This window comes from Heterodontus francisci, chromosome 19 (genome assembly GCF_036365525.1).
Source record: "Heterodontus francisci isolate sHetFra1 chromosome 19, sHetFra1.hap1, whole genome shotgun sequence".
Lineage (NCBI taxonomy): Eukaryota > Metazoa > Chordata > Chondrichthyes > Heterodontiformes > Heterodontidae > Heterodontus > Heterodontus francisci.
Window position 1 is genome coordinate 8,217,517 of NC_090389.1, and position 19,338 is coordinate 8,236,854.

General features: G+C 43.4%; 1 protein-coding gene across 8 annotated transcripts in view; it reads right to left on the bottom strand.

The window, feature by feature from the left end:
• The window catches only part of cacna2d2a (calcium channel, voltage-dependent, alpha 2/delta subunit 2a), a 1,382,174-nt gene that overhangs the window by 460,256 nt on the left and 902,580 nt on the right, over positions 1–19,338 (bottom strand). For all 8 annotated transcript variants that reach the window (XM_068051351.1, XM_068051350.1, XM_068051349.1 and 5 more), the window contains one exon: positions 18,214–18,264. In XM_068051351.1, the coding sequence (XP_067907452.1) occupies positions 18,214–18,264 (51 nt within the window). The remainder of the gene's footprint in view (positions 1–18,213; positions 18,265–19,338) is intronic.

Genomic DNA, 19,338 nt, shown 5'->3' on the forward strand with positions numbered 1-19,338 from the left:
GGAGCAGGGAGCACGAAGCGAGGGAAACACAGAGATGGAAAGGGGAAGAGAGAGAGGGGGAGGGAGGCAGAGATAGAGGGGGGAGGGAGGGGGAGAGAGAGGGTAGGGAGGGGGAGAGAGAGAGGATGGAGGGATGGAAAGCGGAGGAGGGAAAGAGGGGGGAGGAGGGATGGGGAGGAGCAAGAGAGAGGGCGGGGTAGGAGAGAGAGGGGTAGGGAGAGGGAGCGAGAAGGCAGGGGAAGGGCAGAGGAGGGAGGCAGAGGAGAGATGGGGGTGGAGAGAGACAGAGAGACAAATAGAGAGAGCATGGGGAGAGGGGGGAGAGAGAGATCAAGATCTGTCCTGATAGATGGACATCTATTCAGAATACTCCGCATTTCTACTTCCAGTGTGTGGCAGAGATTGACTACTTATGTAAGCAAAAACAATAGCCAGGTATCTCACTAACTCAGTGTTCAACAAAGTGACAAGAAAGTAAGTTAATAAATTAATCTTCTCTTTTAAATCTTCTTCACAAAAATGCACATTTGTTGTTGTTTTGATTAATAGTAAGATACATTTTTAATGCCTTTATCTTTCCAAAATTGGCTCACGGGCCCCATATGTAAGGCAAAAATTGTAATGGGGCCCCCCACGCGAAAAGGTTGGACACCCCTGGTGTATGACCTAAATAAACATTCTTTATACTGTCATGCAGACCCCCACCTGCCAATAATGAGGCACATTAATTTTGTCACATGACCATTGATTTGAAAACTGTTGTTGAAGTGAAGAAAGGGCTTGTTTAAAAAAGCAATCACCAGGCCCTTGGCTGGAAAGACATCTCCATCTTAACAGACAGTGCTTGTGGAGACAAAGGGGTTACTTGCCTTATCCAATTTAATCCACAATGAACTTTGAGCTCAAATTTCAGGATGACTACTGGGAAGGCTGATTCCACAAACAGACGTGGTCAGACCAGCTGGTCACGTGACTAGCCTGCTTGGCAACCTGGTTTTTCTGAATTGTACAAACAGTTTGAACAGAGAAACTGCTATATGCTCCTGGACTGAAGAAGACCTCCCCTGTCTGGTTCTCCCTCTCTTTCTCACGGACCTCCAAATCCACGAAAGACACATGAACCCCAAGACAGAAAGGTCTCCTACAGCGAACAAGGTTGAAGAAGAATACTGGGCCCCAATGAAGAGCAAGATTTACCTTCAATCAAGGACTCTACAGTGAGCTTGAAGAACCATAACAAAAACCCTCTTCAGAGATTGCCTGAAACCTTTCCACTTTATTTTCTTCTGCTCTTTTCTGTCTCTATCTGCATGTGTGTATCATGTATGCATGCTAGCATGGGGCGCGGCGTGTATCCGTAGTTGAATTTGTTAACCGAATTAGAGTTTAATTTTAAGTTTAACAAATTTCAACCTTTCTTCTTTAAACCTAAGAAAGCCTGTTTGTGCTGGTTTCTTTGCCTATAATTAGAAAGTAGTGAACAAGGATTCACCAAGGGGGAGCTAAAAACATGATGTGTTTAAAATTAAACCCTGTTACGGTAAGACCAGGTGAATGCTGAGAGGGAACCCTAGACCCCTTTCTCATCTGGTCGTAACAATACAAATGCACCAAGTATAAGGAACAAATTGAATGAATTACAGGCACTATTACGAACAAGGCGGGAGGAGTGCAGTTTATTCTAGTTCCACTTCTCCACAGGTCACAACATATATTTTAAATTTTCCCACTTACTAATACAGTCAATCATATATTCTATTTTTCCCAGAATAGAACACACTAACCAGGTTTCTTTAATGAACAACAAAATTAGCCATTTATTATAGAACAAGTCTTAACTAATAATGAAGTAAAGCATAAACACACTAATTGAAATATTAAAGTCCCCTTTTTACCTTAAACAAATGTCAAAGTCCCTTTTTTACCTTAGCCCCTCACATTCACACACACACACACACATGCATACACAGGTTAACTGAAAAAAATAAAAGGGATTTTTTAATTTCAGAGCTCTGTTTAAGACAGAAAAAACACTTGGGCTGATTACTTGTTCATTTTTGAAGAAATGAGATGAGATATGTTGTTCCAAAACTGGCATAAGGTCTAGCCTCCAAGTACACGTATTCCGGTCACTAGGATCTTTTAGAACAGTTCTTTGAAGGCGGTGTTGAGAATTATTTTTAGCAGGCTTTCTTCAAAGACAGAAGACAAAATGAATTGACACAGTGGACTTCTCAGGGTCTTTAGCAATGTTGGAGGGCGAGCTGGGTTGTGGTCTTCTCTCCTTCCTTCATTTCTTCAGGCTAACTTTATCAGCCGCTCACTCCAGAAGGTAAAACACACTCTGACTGCTACAACCAAAAGCCTGCGAGTTTTCTGCTCTCAGGCGCACTCTGCTGTTGCCAGGCTTGTCCAATCAAGGGGTGCTACTGTCTTCTCTGCCCACATTTCCCCGTTACCCAGGTTTCTGTTCTATTTTTAACTTGAATTATGTGATAACCGGTAACATTGTTGCCAACTAGTTCTTTCAGTACCCTCTTGAAAAAAAAACTGGTCCAACATTTATGCAGTTTGACTATGAATTCCTCAAAAAGTATTTCAACAAAAAAATGGAGCACCTTCATAACAGCACAATTTCAACTCCGAGGGTACAACATGGTTGCTATTACTGCGATATGCCTGTAAGACGGTCAGGACTGAGGACTAAATATACTAAGTTATAAGGTGTACAGGAAAGATAGGGAAAATGGTAGAGGGGGAGAAGTAACCTTAATGATTACGGATGAAATCACTTCAATGATAAGAAAGACTATAATGAGAGGTAAGCAGGCAGTGGAGACTTTCTTGGTAGAATTAAGAAATAAGAAAGGAATAAAGACCGCAGTAGGAGTTATATACAGGCCCTTTAGTAGTGGCTGTGAAGTGGTAGCTTGTATAAGGTGAATTGAGAGTGACTGCCCTTGACATCAAGGCAGCATTTGACAAAATGTGGCATCAAGGAGCCCTAGCAAAATTGAAGTCAATGGGAATTAGGGGGAAAACTCTCCATTGGTTGGAGTCATACCAAGCACAAAGGAAGATGGTGGTTGGAGGCCAAGCGTCTAAGCCACAGATCATCACTGGAGGAGTTCCTCAGGGTAGTGTCCTAGTCCCAACAATCTTCAGCTGCTTCATCAATGACCTTCCCTCCATTGTAAGGTCAGAAGTGGGATGTTTGCTGATGAGTGCACAGATTGCACAGGGGTCTTACTTGAGCACTTATAAAAGACTCTTAGTGAGACTGGTGGAGAGTTTGAGTGAGGAGCTACATGTTTATAATCCTTTTACTCTGTACAGTAAATGTGAAACTGAGTAAAAATAGGGTCCAGCAATATTCTTCCACAAGATTATTGGAATTTAACATGGTAGCAGAGGATGGTTGCCAAAAGCTGAAGGTTGGAAACTGGGATTTTTTTTAACATCGAAAACTAAAACCTTACAGGCTATTGTGGAAAGTATGGCAGAAAGCAAGTGTAAATTGTTAGGGTATGCTCTGATATTCAGTCTGAACCATATGACCAGTGGTCACAGGTTATGTCCCTACCAAAGAGGAAGCAAGGCTTGGCCTTGGCATTGACACTTCCTACCAAAAGTAAAATCAGAAGTAAAGTGTTTTGTGAATTGGATCTTCATCAGTTGGATATTGATGAAGGCTTGGATCTTCTGTTAGAATTCTTGAATGGGATTTACAAGAAAGATGGCCTATTGAATGCATATGAGGCACGGTCAGACTTTAATAGATTTGGGACAACAGATGGTTATTCAATGAAGGAATGAATATATCATGGACTCTAACAGACTGTATAGAAGATTGAGGAAATTCAGTTTGGAGATCCCTGGTTCAGTGCTAGCATTTAAATTGCTAGATTGTGCTAGCATGTCCCATACGGACAGGCTCCTGGGTCTGACTGGGGTTCGGTTCTTAGACAAAGACTCCCTGTTAGATCAGATGTCTGCTGCCTTAAAGAAATTCCTGTAGAAACAATTATGTCCTGCAGCCCTGGTAGAACAAACAGGGCATTCTGCAGTGACACAAAGAATGGAGGACTCAATGTTTATTGAATTTCGAAATGGTCCAGATACTGGACGCAGGCATAAGTACAATGGAAGAGTTAAAGACAGGAGGAATGAGGATAAAGCACCTTTAGCAGGTCTGACTATTACAGTGGAAGACAGAATTGGAACAGCAATCATAGGTGAATGAATCCCAGGAATGGCCAAGGAATAACTAATAGGTGCTTCAATGTGTCTCTCAAAGTATCATTATGCAATGAACTGCCCAAAGTGGAGGGGCAGAAACCTCGAAATAACACACAACACAGAGAATTATGAGGCAGAAAGGAAGATACTGATGAATCTGAACAAATTGTACTCGTCACAGGGAGTTTTAGTCCTGTGATGCATGTGCTAGTTGCAGATTCATTCAACTATGCTGTATTAGATAGTGTTTGCATATCAACAGTATGTGGAACTGATTGGTTACAATATTATCTGGATTCACTCAGTAGTGAGGATCGACACCAGGTTGAGGAGTATAAAAGTAATACCAGCTTTAGGTTTGGTGATGACAACACATTGAAGTCAGTGAAGGGAGTAGTAATTCCATGTAAAATAGCTGAATAAGCCACTTTATCAGAACTGATGTAGCCTCTGGTGAGATACCTTTACTGTTGAGTAAACCCTCAACGAAAAAGGCACAAATGAAACTTGATATGGAGCATGATACAACAATTGTTTTCGGAAAGTCAGTGAATTTGCAGTATACCCAGTCAGGGCATTATTGTATCCCCTTAACAAAACCTGATGTTCCTAGTCAGTGTGTTAGAGAAGTATTAAAGGCATCAGGTGATAGGAATCAGAGAGCTAAAAAGAAAACTGTTTTAAAGTTACACTGACAATTTGCTCACCTTTCTTGTCAAAGATTAAAAATTCTGTGAAAGGATGCAGGTGTGATTGATGAAGAGTATACCAGGATAATAGAAAATATTAGCGAAAAGTGTGAAATCTGTAAAAAGTATTGGAGGACACCCACATGTCCTATTGTAAACCTTCCATTGGCACGTGACTTTAATGAGGTAGTTGCCATGGATTTAAAGGTGTGGGACAAAGACAAGAATATTTTCAATCTACATTTAATAGATCTCGCAACTAGATTTAGTCTTTCTACAATAATAAATAAGAAGGACAAATGGGTGATTATCAATAAAATCATGGAGAAATGGATAGGAACTAGACTTGGGGCACCAGCTAAGTTTCTGACTGATAATAAAGGGGAATTTGCTGATGATGAGCACAGAGACATATATGAAAACGTGAACATTATGGTAATGAATGCTACAGCTGAAAGTTCTTTCAGCAACGGGCTCTGAGAAAGGAATGACGCAGTGATTGATAAAATGCTGCATAAAATCTTAGCTGACTAACCAAACTGCAAGTTGACAACCACCCTGGCATGGGCAGTGCAAAGAAAAACTCGCTTCAGATGGTTGCGGGATATAGTCCCTATCAATTGGTCTATGGGCAGAATTGCTTTTTGTATCGTGCAACAGTCCTCCTGCTCTAGAAGGTATTACAATTAGTTCCATTTTTTATGCACATTTGAATGCTTTACATGCAGGGAGATGGGCTTTCATCAGGGCTGAGGTCTCTGAGAAAATTCGGAGAGCTCTGAGGCATCGTATAAGGCCATCTGAGGCAGAATTTAGTCAGGAGATTTGGTGTATTATAAAAGAGAGGGTCATAGGGAATAGAAGAGCCCTGGTAAGGGAATCGGTCATGATGGTAAGACAGTAGTTATCAAGCATGGAAATCAAGCTGAGGTTCAACCCTCATGATTAATCGCGGTTGATTACAAAATCTCAGAATCTGAGCAGCTGACAGAGGGAAACAAGGCACCTTGTACCTCAAATACCCATGTGTTTTGTGATGAAGGTCCTGAGGACTGAATAAGGTATATTAAGGATTGGATAGTAATGTGAGGGATCATGACGCTCAAGAAAGAGCTACTGCTTCCACAGAACAATTGCCTGAATAGGTACTCAGGTAACATATATTCCAGAGGGGTCCAATAAATAGAGGGATGCAACAATTATGGGACATTCAGGAAAATCTACAGGCAAGTTTAAATAATGGTTTAATGTTCAAGATGATGGCCAAGAAGCAAGGTCCATGGATTGGCAGAATGGAGTAAAAGAGTAAAGAGTAAGAAGGCACAGTGCAAATTCTAATCGTGGGTCTGGAAGTGATCTTTTTTGTGATCTTGCATCAGAAAACGATCCCATACTGGAGAAAGAGCCACTGATGGTGCGCGAAGGAGATCTTATAGCAGTCGCCCCGAAAGACATCTCAATGCTAATAGAGGCCATAGTTTGAACAGATTCCACAATGAAATGAAGGCTGGAGATGAGTCTCGGAATGGAACTAGAAGCAGAAGTCCTCATGACCATGACATTTTAGTGGCCGCCAATAAACTTGAGGATAAACTAATAAGAGAAGCAAAACATGAGGAATTAGAGAGTTGAAGAGATTTTGGGTTTCATTTTCTGCTCTATGGAGAACAAACCCAGCTTCTCCCAGTCTATCCAGGTAACTGTAATTCCTCATCCCTGGAACCAATCCAGTAACTGTCTTCTGTATCCTCTCTGTGCTTTCACATCCTTGCCCAGAATTGGACACAATAGTCCAGTTGGGGCTGAAATTGTGTTTTATATACCTTCTGTATAGCTTCCTGGCTTTTGTGCTCCACATCTCTATTTATAAAGCCCAGGATCTGATATGTTTAATTCATTGCTTTGTTAACCAGCCCTGCCACCTTCAAAGATTTGTGCACAAACACCCCCAGGCCTCTCTGTTCTTGCATCCTCTGTAACATTGTACTATTTAGCTTGTATTGCCTTGCCTCATTCTTCCTATCAAAATGCACCTCTCAACAATATTCTGCATTAAATTTTATCTGCCATTTGTCCACCCATTCTACTAGCCTGCCTATTGTTCTCTTGTAGTCTATCACTATCTTTATCACTGCTTACTATAGTTACAAGTTTTGTGTCATCTGCAGAGTTTGAAATTGTGCCCTGTACCCCAGGTCCAAGTTTTGAAAAGATCCCACACAAGAGGTTAGTAAATAAAATTAGAGCACATGGGATTGGGGGTAATATACCAGCATGGATTGAGAATTGGTTAACGGACAGAAAACAGAGAGTAGGAATAAACACGTCATTTTCAGTTTGGCAGGCTGTGACTAATGGGGTACCACAAGGAGCAGTGCTTGGGCCCGAGCTATTCACAATCTATATCAATGATTTGGATGTGGGGACCAAATGTAATATTTACAAGTTTGCTGATGACACAAAACTAGGTGGGAATATGTGTTGTGAGGAGGATTCAAAGACACTTCAAGGGATTTAGACAGGCTAAGTGAGTGGGCAAGAACATGGCAGATGGAATATAGTGTGGAAAAATGTGAAGTTATCTACTTTGGTAGGAAAACAGAAAAGCAGAATATTTCTTCAATGGTGAGAGATTGGGAAGAGTTGATGTCCAAAGGGACCTGGGTGTCCTTGTTGATGAGTCACTGAAAACGAACATGCAGGTGCAGCAAGCAATTAGGAAGGCAAATGGTATGTTGGCCTTTATTGCAAGAGGATTTGAGTACAGGAGTAAAGAAGTCTTGCTGCAATTGTATGGAACCTTGGTGAGACTGCACCTGGAGTATTGTGTACAGTTTTGGTTTCCTCACCTATGGAAGGATATACTTGCCACAGAGGGAGTGCAACAAAGGTTCACCAGACTAATTCCTAGCATGGCAGGATTGTCCTATGAGGAGAGATTGAGGAAGCTGGGCCTGTATTTTCTAGAGTTTAGAAGAATGAGAGGTGATATGATTGAAACATACAACATTTTTACAGGGCTCAACAGGGTAGATGCAGGAAGGATGTTTCCCCTGGCTGGGGTATCTAGAACCAGGAGACACAGTCTCAGAATAAGGGGTAGTGTAGGAACTAAGGGGATAACCTCTGCCATGTTTTACCTGTTGCTTGAATCTATGTAAGTTATGGTCTGATACAAACTCACATGAGACACTATGTTTTAATGTACAATCATTTTAAGTAAGGTTGCAGTTATGCTCGGGAATAGTTATACTTTGTATATGTATCAATGTATTAGAACTAAGTTATGGACCCTGTGTTTAGAATCATGTTGTTATGTGAAATGTATATTTGTATACTGTAGTGGAAAGATGGTGGAAGACAGTGTTTACTTTAACAACAATAGCAGAAATAGCTTTGTTATGAGACCGGATGTTTTGATAAGTACCCATTCTGCATTTCAATTAAGACAGACTCAGTCACAATAAGGGATAGACTTGTAGGCCCCATGAAGATGGTAATACAAATTAAGATATTCAGAGACCATTCAAGACTGGATGCAGAGACAATGTATGAAGGGTAGGGTCATGTCTGGCCAATCTAACTATTATAAACTGATCAAAAAGAGACAATGTATAGAAGGTGAGGTCATATCTGACCAAGGGTTAAGGTGGAATGTAACCTAATATGGAAGAAACCCTCAGAGGGGGCCATAAATGGCATGCACCGTGACATCTCGTGGTGCACCGATTCAAGAAGAGACCAACCTACAGTGAACAGAACACCCTACACTCAACAGAACAGCTCAAGAAAGAAGACTGCACCATAGCAGCTTGGGAAGCAAGAACTGAGGACACTCTATACTCTTCTGTATAACGACTGCCATTCGTTAAGTATTGCTTGTATATTTTTGCTGTACTTAATAAACTCTCTATCTTGATTAAGAAACCAGAGTCTGTACCTTGTGGATCAAAAGCTAGTCAACATCCTGCCTAAATACACAAAATCTTACAGTAGGCCATTTAGGACTGATATACAGAGGAATTTCTTCACTCAGAGGGTGGTAGATCTTTGGAATTCTCTACCCACAGGGGGGCAGAGGCTCAGCCATTGAGTATGTTCAAGACAAGAGATCCATAGGTTTTTAGATATTAAAGGCATCAAGGGATATGAGGATCGTGTGGGAAAATGGCATTGAGGTAGAAGATCAGCCGTGATTTAGTTGAATGGCAGAGCAGGTGTGAGGGGCTGAATGGCCTACTCCTGATCCTATCTCCTATGTATGCATGCAGGAGTTCCTCAGGGTAGTGTCGTAGGCCCAGCCATCTTCAGCTGCTTCATCAATGACCTTCCTTCAATCATAAGGTCAGAATTGGGGATGTTCGCTGATGATTGCACAATGTTCAGCACCATTTGCGACTCCTCAAATACTGAAGCAGTCCGTGTAGAAATTCAGCAAGACCTGGACAATATCCAGGCTTGGGCTGATAAGTGGCAAGTAACATTTGCGCCACACAAGTGCCAGGCAATGACCATCTCCAACAAGAGAGAATCTAACCAACTCCCCTTGACATTCAATGGCATTACCATTGCTGAATCCCCCACTATCAACATCCTACGGGCTACCATTGACCAGAAACTGAACTGCAGCAGCCATATAAATACCATGGCTACAAGAGCAGGTCAGAGGCTAGGAATCCTGAGGCGAGTAACTCACCTCCTGACTCCCCAAAGGCTGACCACCATCTACAAAGCACAAGTCAGGAGTGTGATGGAATACTCTCCACTTGCCTGGATGGGTGCAGCTCCAACAACACTGAAGAAGCTCAACACCATCCAGGACAAAGCAGCCCGCTTGACTGGCACACCATCCACAAACATTCACTCCCTCCACCACCGACACACAGTGAAAGCAGTGTGTACCATCTGCAAGATGCACTGCACCAAGGCTCCTTAGACAGCACCTTCCAAACCCGTGACCTCTACCACCTAGAAGGACAAGAGCAGCAGATGCATGGGAATATCACCATCTGCAAGTTCCCGTCCAAGTCACACACCATCCTGACTTGGAACTATGTCGCCGTTCCTTCACTGTCACTGGGTCAAAATCCTGGAACTCTCTTCCTAACAGGGTGTACCTACCTCACATGGACTGCAATGGTTCAAGAAGGCAGCTCACCACCATCTTCTCAAGGGCAATTAGGGATGGGCATTAAATGCTGGCATAGCCAGTGACACCCACATCCCATGAAGGAAGAAAAAAAAAAATCAAAAATAGCAATGAACTTCGTAAGAACGCTGGGGAACACCTCTGTATACCTCCCACCAGTCTGTAAAAATAAGCCATTCACTGCATCTCTCTGTTTTCTATCACTTAGTCAGTTTTGTATCCATGCTACTACAGCCTCTTTTATCCCATGGGCTTCAATTTTGTGAACAAGCCTTTTATGTAAAAGTTTATCAAATGCCCGTTAAAAGTCCACATACACAACATCCACTGACTGCCCTCATCCATCCTCTCTCTTACCTCATCAAAAAACATTCCTAGTAACCACAGGCTGGTTAGTTTAACATTAGTTGTGGGTCAGGTTTTAGAAACAATAATCAGGGAAAAAAATCAACAAGCACTTGGAGAGGTTTGAGTTAATTAAGGAAAGCCAGTAAAAGGCAGATCATGCTTGACTAATGTAACCAATGTTTTGATGAAGTAACAGGGAAGGTTGATGAAGGGAAAGCAACGAATGTTGTCTATGTGAATTTTAAGGAAGTGTTTGAAAAAAATACCCCATAAAAGGCTGTTCAACAAAATTCAGCTTCATGGAATAGGAGGGTCAGTGTCAGTTTGGATAGAAAATTGGCTTAAGGACAGAAAACAGTGAATCACGGTAAATGGTTGTTTTTCAGACTGGAGGATGGTAGACAGTGGTGTTTGCCAAGGGTCTGTGCCAGAACCACTGCTCTTTTTGATATATATTGTTGTGCCCAGGTGAGAAAGGGGTCTAGGGGTTACCTCTCAGCCTTTGCCTGGTTTAACCGTAACAGGGTTTAATTTTAAAACACCGTGTTTTTAGCTCCCCCCTCAGTGAATCCTTGTTCACTGCTCTCCAATTGTAAGGTAAAGAAATCAATCAGACAGGTTTTCTTAGATTTAAACAGGAATGGTGGAAGTTTATTAATCTTAAACTCTAATTCGGTTAATGACTACGAATATGTGACGTGACCACACTAGCATGAAAATGCGATCAACACACAGATAGAGACAGAAAAAGGAGAAAGAATAAGGAGAAAGGTTTGAGACAATAGGTGGGTTTCATTTACGGTCCTTTGAGTTTGATGTAGAGTCTTTGGTTGCCAATAAGTCTTGCCATTTCGTTGGGGCCCAGTTGTTTCGATGTAGGAGTCTTTTCCCTCTTGAGGTTTAAGTGATTTCAGTGGATCCGGGGATTAGTGAGAGAGCGAGAGAGAGAGAGGGGCTCTCTTCTTCCAAGTTCAATTGCAATCTGCAGTCGGACCCAAGCTGTCCTGTGAGCAGTTCAAACTCAAACCTGGGCCAGCAGGTTAGTCATGTCACTCACTTTTCTTTAATAAAGCTCTCAGGTGGGGGGGGACGTGGTGGTGGGGGGGGGGGGGGGAAGTGTAGCGCTGTCTCTTACACCGACAAGATGTGGATCACCACTGCCCAGACCAATCTCTGTTAATTGAATCAATGAGCAGTTCCCATTGTCTTTTCCTAGGTGACTGTCTCTTAGAATGCAAATATTTTTTCCAACCACTGCTGATCTCTTTAAACAAATCATCTCTTCATTCCAGCAACAGTTTAAAATTAATGTTGTTATGACGAAATTAGTATGCCTCATTCTTGGCAGGTGAAGGTCTTCATGACACCTCTACACCCAGCAGAATGAAATGCGATTTTTTTTGAAAGAGCATTTTATTGAAAGGGACTAGAGAGAAGAGTAGGTCCAGAAAAACACACATGCATCTCTCTTTCATTCAGAAATCTTAAAAATTGTTACAGCCTGTCTTTTCTTGGTAGCAGTGTTGCTTTAAAGTGCCCTTTTTGGCATCCCAAGAAACAGGTGTTTTTGGGGATGTTTTTCAGTTTGCACAGTTCCAGGACTGTCCAGGGTATCTTTGTTCCTGTTGAGGTCTGCAGGGGGAGGGTTAGATTTAATTAGCCCTAGGTTGGATTTCTGCTCATGGGCGGCAGCAATGGGTGGAACCACTCTGAACTTTCCTTCAATGCTTTGATGAGTCATGCAAGGGTTTTTCACCTTAGGGGATGGTTGGTTCCCTTTTTTCCTGACTATGGGGGTGGATTCTTTGCTAATCTTCCCTTTGTCCTCTGGGACACTCCTGCTTGCAGGTATTTGTCCAGATTCTACTGCACTCCTCTATGGCACTTCGACTAGGTGAGGCATCACCCTAACAGTTTCTCTGCACTCTTGAGGACTTTCTTTGTCTCTGCAGGTACCTGTAAATGCTGTTAGCAACTCTGGTGGAGTGCTTCTAGTGTCTGCATTTACATAAGAGGATGTGGGGTCTAACCTTTCGAACATTTCGGGGTTGGCTGACCAGACAGTAGGGGTTTTCATCCAGGATTCCTCCTGGACTTCCTTTAACCTGCCCTTTTGGTCCCCCTTTCCCCTTTCCTTTCTAACCTTTTGCCAGTTTTGTGCCTGCCAGTCCCCTTTTGTTCTCGGCAGGGATCCCTTACAGTTCACCAGCCCTCTGCTTGAGGGTCCTCCAATCACCAATACAGGACTTAGGGGTGCAGATTTCACTGTAGGTTGGGGTTTTCCCTCAACCTGGCGCATGTGGCAACTCCTACAGTACTCCACCACACCTTTGTGGAGTTTTGGCCAGTCAAACTGCTGTCTTATGCGGGCTTTGGTTTTTCAAATACCAACATGTACAGCCACTCATGGGCCATTCTTAATATTTCTCTCTGGTATCTCTGCGGCACCACGAACTGATGATCCACCGTCCACTCCTTGCTCTCAGGTCTGTGAGGAGAATTCATCAATAACTCATTCTTTAAAAAGTAGCAATCAGAGACTCCCTCTGCTTCAATTTCAGACTGGACAGCCTGTGCTCTCTCAAAACTGGGTCAGCTTGTTGAGCCTCAACCAGGGAAGGTTCATTTAATTCATTCCCTGGGTCTTCTAACTTTCCAAAGAAAGTCTCAGACAGACAGACCAGGTCATCTGCCTGCAGTATCAATTCAGTCTCCTCTGGGGAAGCTGGTTTGATCATGGCCTGACCCGCTCACATTCAGGGAAACCGCAAAAGACCGTCTCCTGCCACTGCCCTGTCTCTCTGACCTCCTGTGGTCTCTCTTCCACTACCGGGGAAGCTATCACCTTTGTTCCCACCAGATCATTACCTGGGAGCAAGTCAACCCCATTCACAGGCAAACTAGGGACAATCCCTACAGTCACCGGTCCCGAAACTAGGTCGCACTCCAAGTGCACCCGGTGTAAAGGTACAGGCATACACTGCCCTCCAATACCATTCACCACCATTCTGGTATTTACTGCACTCTCTGGGGGAAAGGTCAGGCCTTTTCCCAGTAAAAAGGATCTTGTGGCCCCTGTGTCCCTGAGGATCTCTATGGGCTTGCTTGCCCCACTCGAGGGGTATGGGGTTACTCTCCTTTCAGATACAAAACCCTGATAACCTTCAGGAATCCTATTTAAAATTTCCTGCATTTGCAGTGATAGGCTTCCTGGGTCCAACTCTTACTGCAGTTGAAGCCACAGCTTGTTCTGCCGTGCTTTCCATCAGGGTCCCTTCTCCTTCACTGAACGGGTGTGCCCTGTTTAACACTACAGGTTTTCCCTTTAGTTTACAGCAGTCAATTCTTAGATTTATTACAATGAAGGCACACGGGTCTCCGGGTCTCACTCCTACTTACAGCACCTTCCTTTTTGGCTGGAGGAGGGGCCCCTGTGTCTCCTGCTTTTCTTTCCCTCCCAGGACTACTTGGGCTTCTATCACCTTCCCACCCTTTGTCCTTTTCAGATTTGTGGGGGTGTCTAGGAAAGGATTTCCCCTGGGGAACTGACTTATAGATTTAAGCAAACTCATCAGCCAGAACTGCGGCTTGCTGGGCTCTATGAACTTTCTGTTCCTCTACATGTGTTTTTATGGAGAATGGGAGAGAGTTTTTAAATTCCTCTAGCAAAATTACCTTTCTGAGAATTTCATAGCTGACCTGCACTTTAAGAGCCCTCAGCTGCTGGTCATAAGCCAGCTGCTTATTTCTCTCAAACTCCAGATGAGTTTGATTAGCTTGCTTCTTGAACCTTCTAAACTTTTGGCGGTAGGCTTCGGGTACTAACTCATATGCCTCAAGGATAGCATTTTTTGTCAGTTCATAATTGGATCTGACAACAGGGAATAAAACTCACCGGCTTTTCCAGTTAGCTTGATCTGTAGCAGCAGAGTCCAAGCCTCAGCTGGCCACTTTAACTGCCTTGCAAGTTTTTCAAAAGATACAAAAAATGCTTCCACGTCTCCCTCATTGAATTTTGGGATCAGTTGGGAGAGTTTTAACAATTCTGTACCCATCCCTGAATTACGCTCCTCCATATTGGGCCTGCTTTTACTGGGGTACTCTGTCACGTGATAAACACACATGCAGATAGAGACAGAAAAAGTAGAAAGAATAAAGGAGAAAAGTTTGAGGCGGTTGCTGGGTTTTATTTACGGTGCTTTGAGTTCGATGTAGAGTCTTTGGTTGCCGATAAGTCTTGCCGTTTTGTTGGGGCCCAGTGCATGCTTTAAAACTTGCTTTGATGTTGGAGTCTTTTCCCTCTTGAGGTTTAAGTGACTTCAGTGGATCCGGACATTAGTGAAAGAGAGAGAGCCAGACAGGAGAGAGGCTCTTGTTCCAAATTCAGTTTCAATCTGAAGTCTGACCCAAGCTGTCCTGTGAGCAGTTCAAAACCAGACCTGGGCAGCAGGTTAGTCATGTGGCTCACTTTTTTTTAACAAACCCCTGCATTTGTGGGTTCCAAAGCTCCCAGTGAGCGGGTGCAGTGCTGTCGCTTAGACCGACAAGATGTGGGTCACCATTGCCCAGACCAATCTCTGTTAACTGAATCAGTGAGCAGTTCCCATTGTCTTTTCCTAGGCAACTGTCTCTTAGAATGCAAATGTATTTTCCAGCCACTGCTGATCTCTTTAAACAAGTCATTTCTTCATTCCAGCAACAGTTTAAAATTAATGTTCATATGCCTCATTCTTGGCAGGTGGGGGTCTTCATGACAATATAAATGACTTGGGTATTGGAATACAGAGTAAAATTTCAAAATGTGCCGATGATATGAAACTTGGAGGTGCGGCAGATATTGAGGATGATACAAATCGACTGCAACAGAACATAGATCGGTTTGCAGAATAGGCAGACAAGTGGCAGATGGAATTTAATACACAGAAGTGTAAAATTATGCATTTTGGGAGAAGGGATAGGGAGAGACACTATTTTCTTAATGGTACAGTTCTAAAGAATGTGCAGGGACTGAGGGTCCTGAGGGTTCATTTGCATTGGTCTTTGAAGGCAGGAGGACATATTGAGAGAGTAATTGACAAAGCATATGGGCTCTTGAGCTTCATAAATAGAGGTATTGGGTACAAAAGCAGGGAAGTTATGCTGACCTTTATAAAGCTCTGGTTGGGCCACACCTCTCGTATTACGGCCAGTTTTGGTCACCACACTTTAGGAAGGATGTGAGGATCCTTGAAAGGGTGCAGAGATTATTTACCAGAATGGTTTCAGGGATGAGGAATTTTAGCGACAAAATTATGTTGGAGATGTTGGGGTTGTTCTCCTTGGAGAAAATGAGATTGAGGGGCAATTTGATAGAATGTCCATGATTATGATGTGTTTAGATAGACAAAGAAAAGCAGTTCTCATTAGCTGATGGTACACGGACTAGGGGCCACAGCTTCAAGGTTTTGGGCAGGAGATGCAGGGAAAATGTGAGGAAGAACTTTTTTATACAGCTAGTGGTAATGACTGGAACTCGCTGCCTACGAGGGCGGTGGAAGCGGATTCAATGAATGATTTCAAAAGGCAACTGAATGGGTACTTGAGAGAAATAAACTTGCAAGGCCCATGGGGATAGAGCGAGGAAATGGGACTGATTGGATTGCGCTATAGAGAGCCGGCACAGACTCGATGGGCCAAATGGCCTCCTTCTGTGCCGTCATGACTCCATGATTCTAAGTTATTCAGACATGATTCGCCCTCAAGAAAAGAAAAATACGGAAGATGCTGGAAATCTGAAAAAAAACTGGAAATGCTGGAAATACTCAGCAGGTCAGGCAGCCTCTGTGAAGATCATTGTCAGAAAGCTTGTTAATCTAAAACATTAACTCTGTTTCACTCTCCACAGATGCTGCCTGACCTGTTGAGTTTGCCCTCCACAAATCTGTGCTGCCTCTCCTTTATGAGTTCATTCTTGTCCTAGTGGCTGTTAATTTTCTCCTTGATTATTGTTTCTGAAACCTTTTCCACCACCAATGTTAAACTGACTGTAATTGCCAGGCTTATCCTTTGTCTTTATTTTGAACAAAGGTATCACATTTTTGTGAAACAAAATGCTATTTTCAATGACTTGGCCATTGTAGGTAATAATTATAGGGTATTTTTTGTTCCAACACAGAGCTTCGGATGCCAAAGGCTTCTCTCAGGCGACAATGACGTTAAGGGATGGAAAGTCATGGGGAGCATGGCCAAATTCCAGATATGTGCTCTTGGTGCCTGAAGCTCCCTGCTGGGAGCCTGTTAAGTAATAACTCCCCCACCCCAAGTCTGGTAGTGCACATTCAATTGCACATCTCAAACAAGAATTTACAAGTAAGGCCCCTGATTTGCTTTTCAAAAAGGGCCTAATGCCAATTTCAGGCACAGACCCTGGATACCTCAGTTTCTGCCTTTAGTGTTACATGTTTGGTTCTGTACGCTGCCACCATAATGAATCTAGCCAGGTGGTTCTTAGACTGTAGTATTTAAACATTAATCTTTATTTCATAACAGCTGTATACACTCCACACTAGCCTGTGTGGCTCCTTCAAAAGCCACGTTGTATCTGTTCTTGAGTCTCTCCCACATGGTCTTTTACATCATCATGGTGGGCGGTATTCTTTATACTCTCTCAAGATTAACCCTTTTAGACCCGAACACTACATTTACCTATATTGCAGACGGTGCACAAATCTGCTGTGTATAACAAGCTTGCTTGCTCCATCCACTAAACAAAGCTTAGGTGCCCATTTTGCAGCTGAAAAACGGGCACGGCACCATCGAATTTCCAAGTTACGGTCTGACAGTTACATTGCCGTACCCTGCTCCTTCTGGGTAAAATGGTTCATTTTTGTGTGAATTAGGATCAGTCTGAGATTAAGCCAGTTTGTTCATAACCTTGGTGTCACATCTGACCCTGAGATGAGCTTCCAACCTCATTCATGTTATCATTAAGACCGCCTATTTCCACCTCTGTAACATCGCCCGACTTCAGCCCTGTGTCAAATCATCTGTTGCCGAAACCCTCATTCATGCTTTTGTTACCTCTAGACTTCACTATTCCAACACAGTCCTGGCTGGTCTCCCACATTCTACTCTCCGTAAACTTGAGATCCTGCAAAACTCTTCTACCTGTGTCTTAACTCGCACCACATCCTGTTTCCCTACCATCCCTGTGCTCACTGACCTACATTGGCTCCCAGTCAAACAATGTCTTGTTTTTAAAATTCTCATCCTTGTTTTCAAAACCCTCCATGACCTCACCCCTCCTTATCTCTTTAATCTCCTCCAGCCCCACAACTCTCCAAGATACCTGCGCTCCTCTAATTCTGGCCTCTTGTGCATCCCTGATTTTAATCGCTCCGCCATTGGTGGCCATACCTTCAGAAGCCTAGGCCCCAAGCTTTGGAATACCCTCCCTTCACCTCTCCGCCTCTTCACCTCATTTTCCTCCTTTAAGACACACCTTAAAACCTACATCTTTAACCAAGTTTTTGGTCATCTGACCTAATATCTCTTTTTGTAGTTTGGTGTCATACTTTGTTTTATAATGCTCCTGTGAAGTGCGTTGGGAAGTTTTATCACGTTAAAAATGCTGTATAAACATAAGTTGTTGTCTCTGTTGTTGATATTATTATCCAATTGAGATCAATGCCAACAGAATAGTGTGTACAAGACATGATTGGGCTCAAACAGTGGATGTTAGTGCGCTATCAGGGAAACACAATGCGCCCTAGATATGTGGTGGGAAGGGGTGAGCCAGTGAGTACTTACACATCTACTATAATCATCATGTCCTTGGGGGACGAAGCACCTTGGATGTACCTGCAATGACATGAAGCCAGAAAAAGGCTGGTTAGTCTCCAAAAGCTTCAGTTCGACAAGGTCAGAGCAAATCATGTGAGGCATCTTGTAGTGAAAGGTTCTGTTCGGGAAACCAATTACTTTAAAAAATAGATTCAGTTGCTGCACTGAGGGGTTGAATAATAATTTCGCTTTCAAAAACTGAGCCTGTGAATGATGCATCATTATTAGGAACACGTTACAGAGTCTGCTTTGGTACTACAAATGAAGCATTGAGATCAATTAAATATACAGCCCCATTAGGAGCATATTACAGCAAACTGCACAATCTGTTGCGTGTATGTTCTGATCACTAACGTTGACAGACACTGTACTCCTACCCCTGGGTTTGTGGAACAGACACTGTACTCCTATTCCTCGGTCTGTGGGGCAACCCTACAACGCTACGAGATCTCTATGCTTTTAATTGGTCCTCCATTGATGGCCATGCCTTCAGCTGTGCAGGCCTGAAACTCTGGAATTCCTCCCCTAAACCTCTCTGCCTCTGTAACTTTCTTCTCTCCTTTAAGACACCTCTTACAAACTACCTCTTTGACCAAGCTTTAGGACACCTGTCCTAATATCTCTTAACGTGGCTTGGTGTCAAATTTTGTTCAATGTGAAGCACTTTGGGATGACAAAGGCACTATGACCATTATGGCCGGAATTTTACATCGGGCCAGAGGCCCGGCCCACTAGCAAAAAATGTCGATGCTTAGCCCACCTCTCCTGGGCCTCGAAGCTACACCGTAATTTGGCCTCAGGCGGGACTTCCGCCCCTCTGAGGCCGGAAGTCCTGCCTATAAGAGCTGCCAGCCAACCAGTGGGCCGGCAGCTCTTCAGTCCCAGCAGCACCACTGGGAGCGGTGACCACTGCTGGGACTGCACCCAGCCAGGACTGGCAATTTGGACGAGGCCCTGGAATACAGGTATGTGTGTGGGGCCTCGCTGGGGACAATCAGCTGGGTCCCAGCAAGGTGGGGAGAGGGGCGTCGCCTGAGAGGGGGTGTGTAGGTGCTCCAGTGGGGACGGCTTGTGCTGCCGATCAGGAGGGCC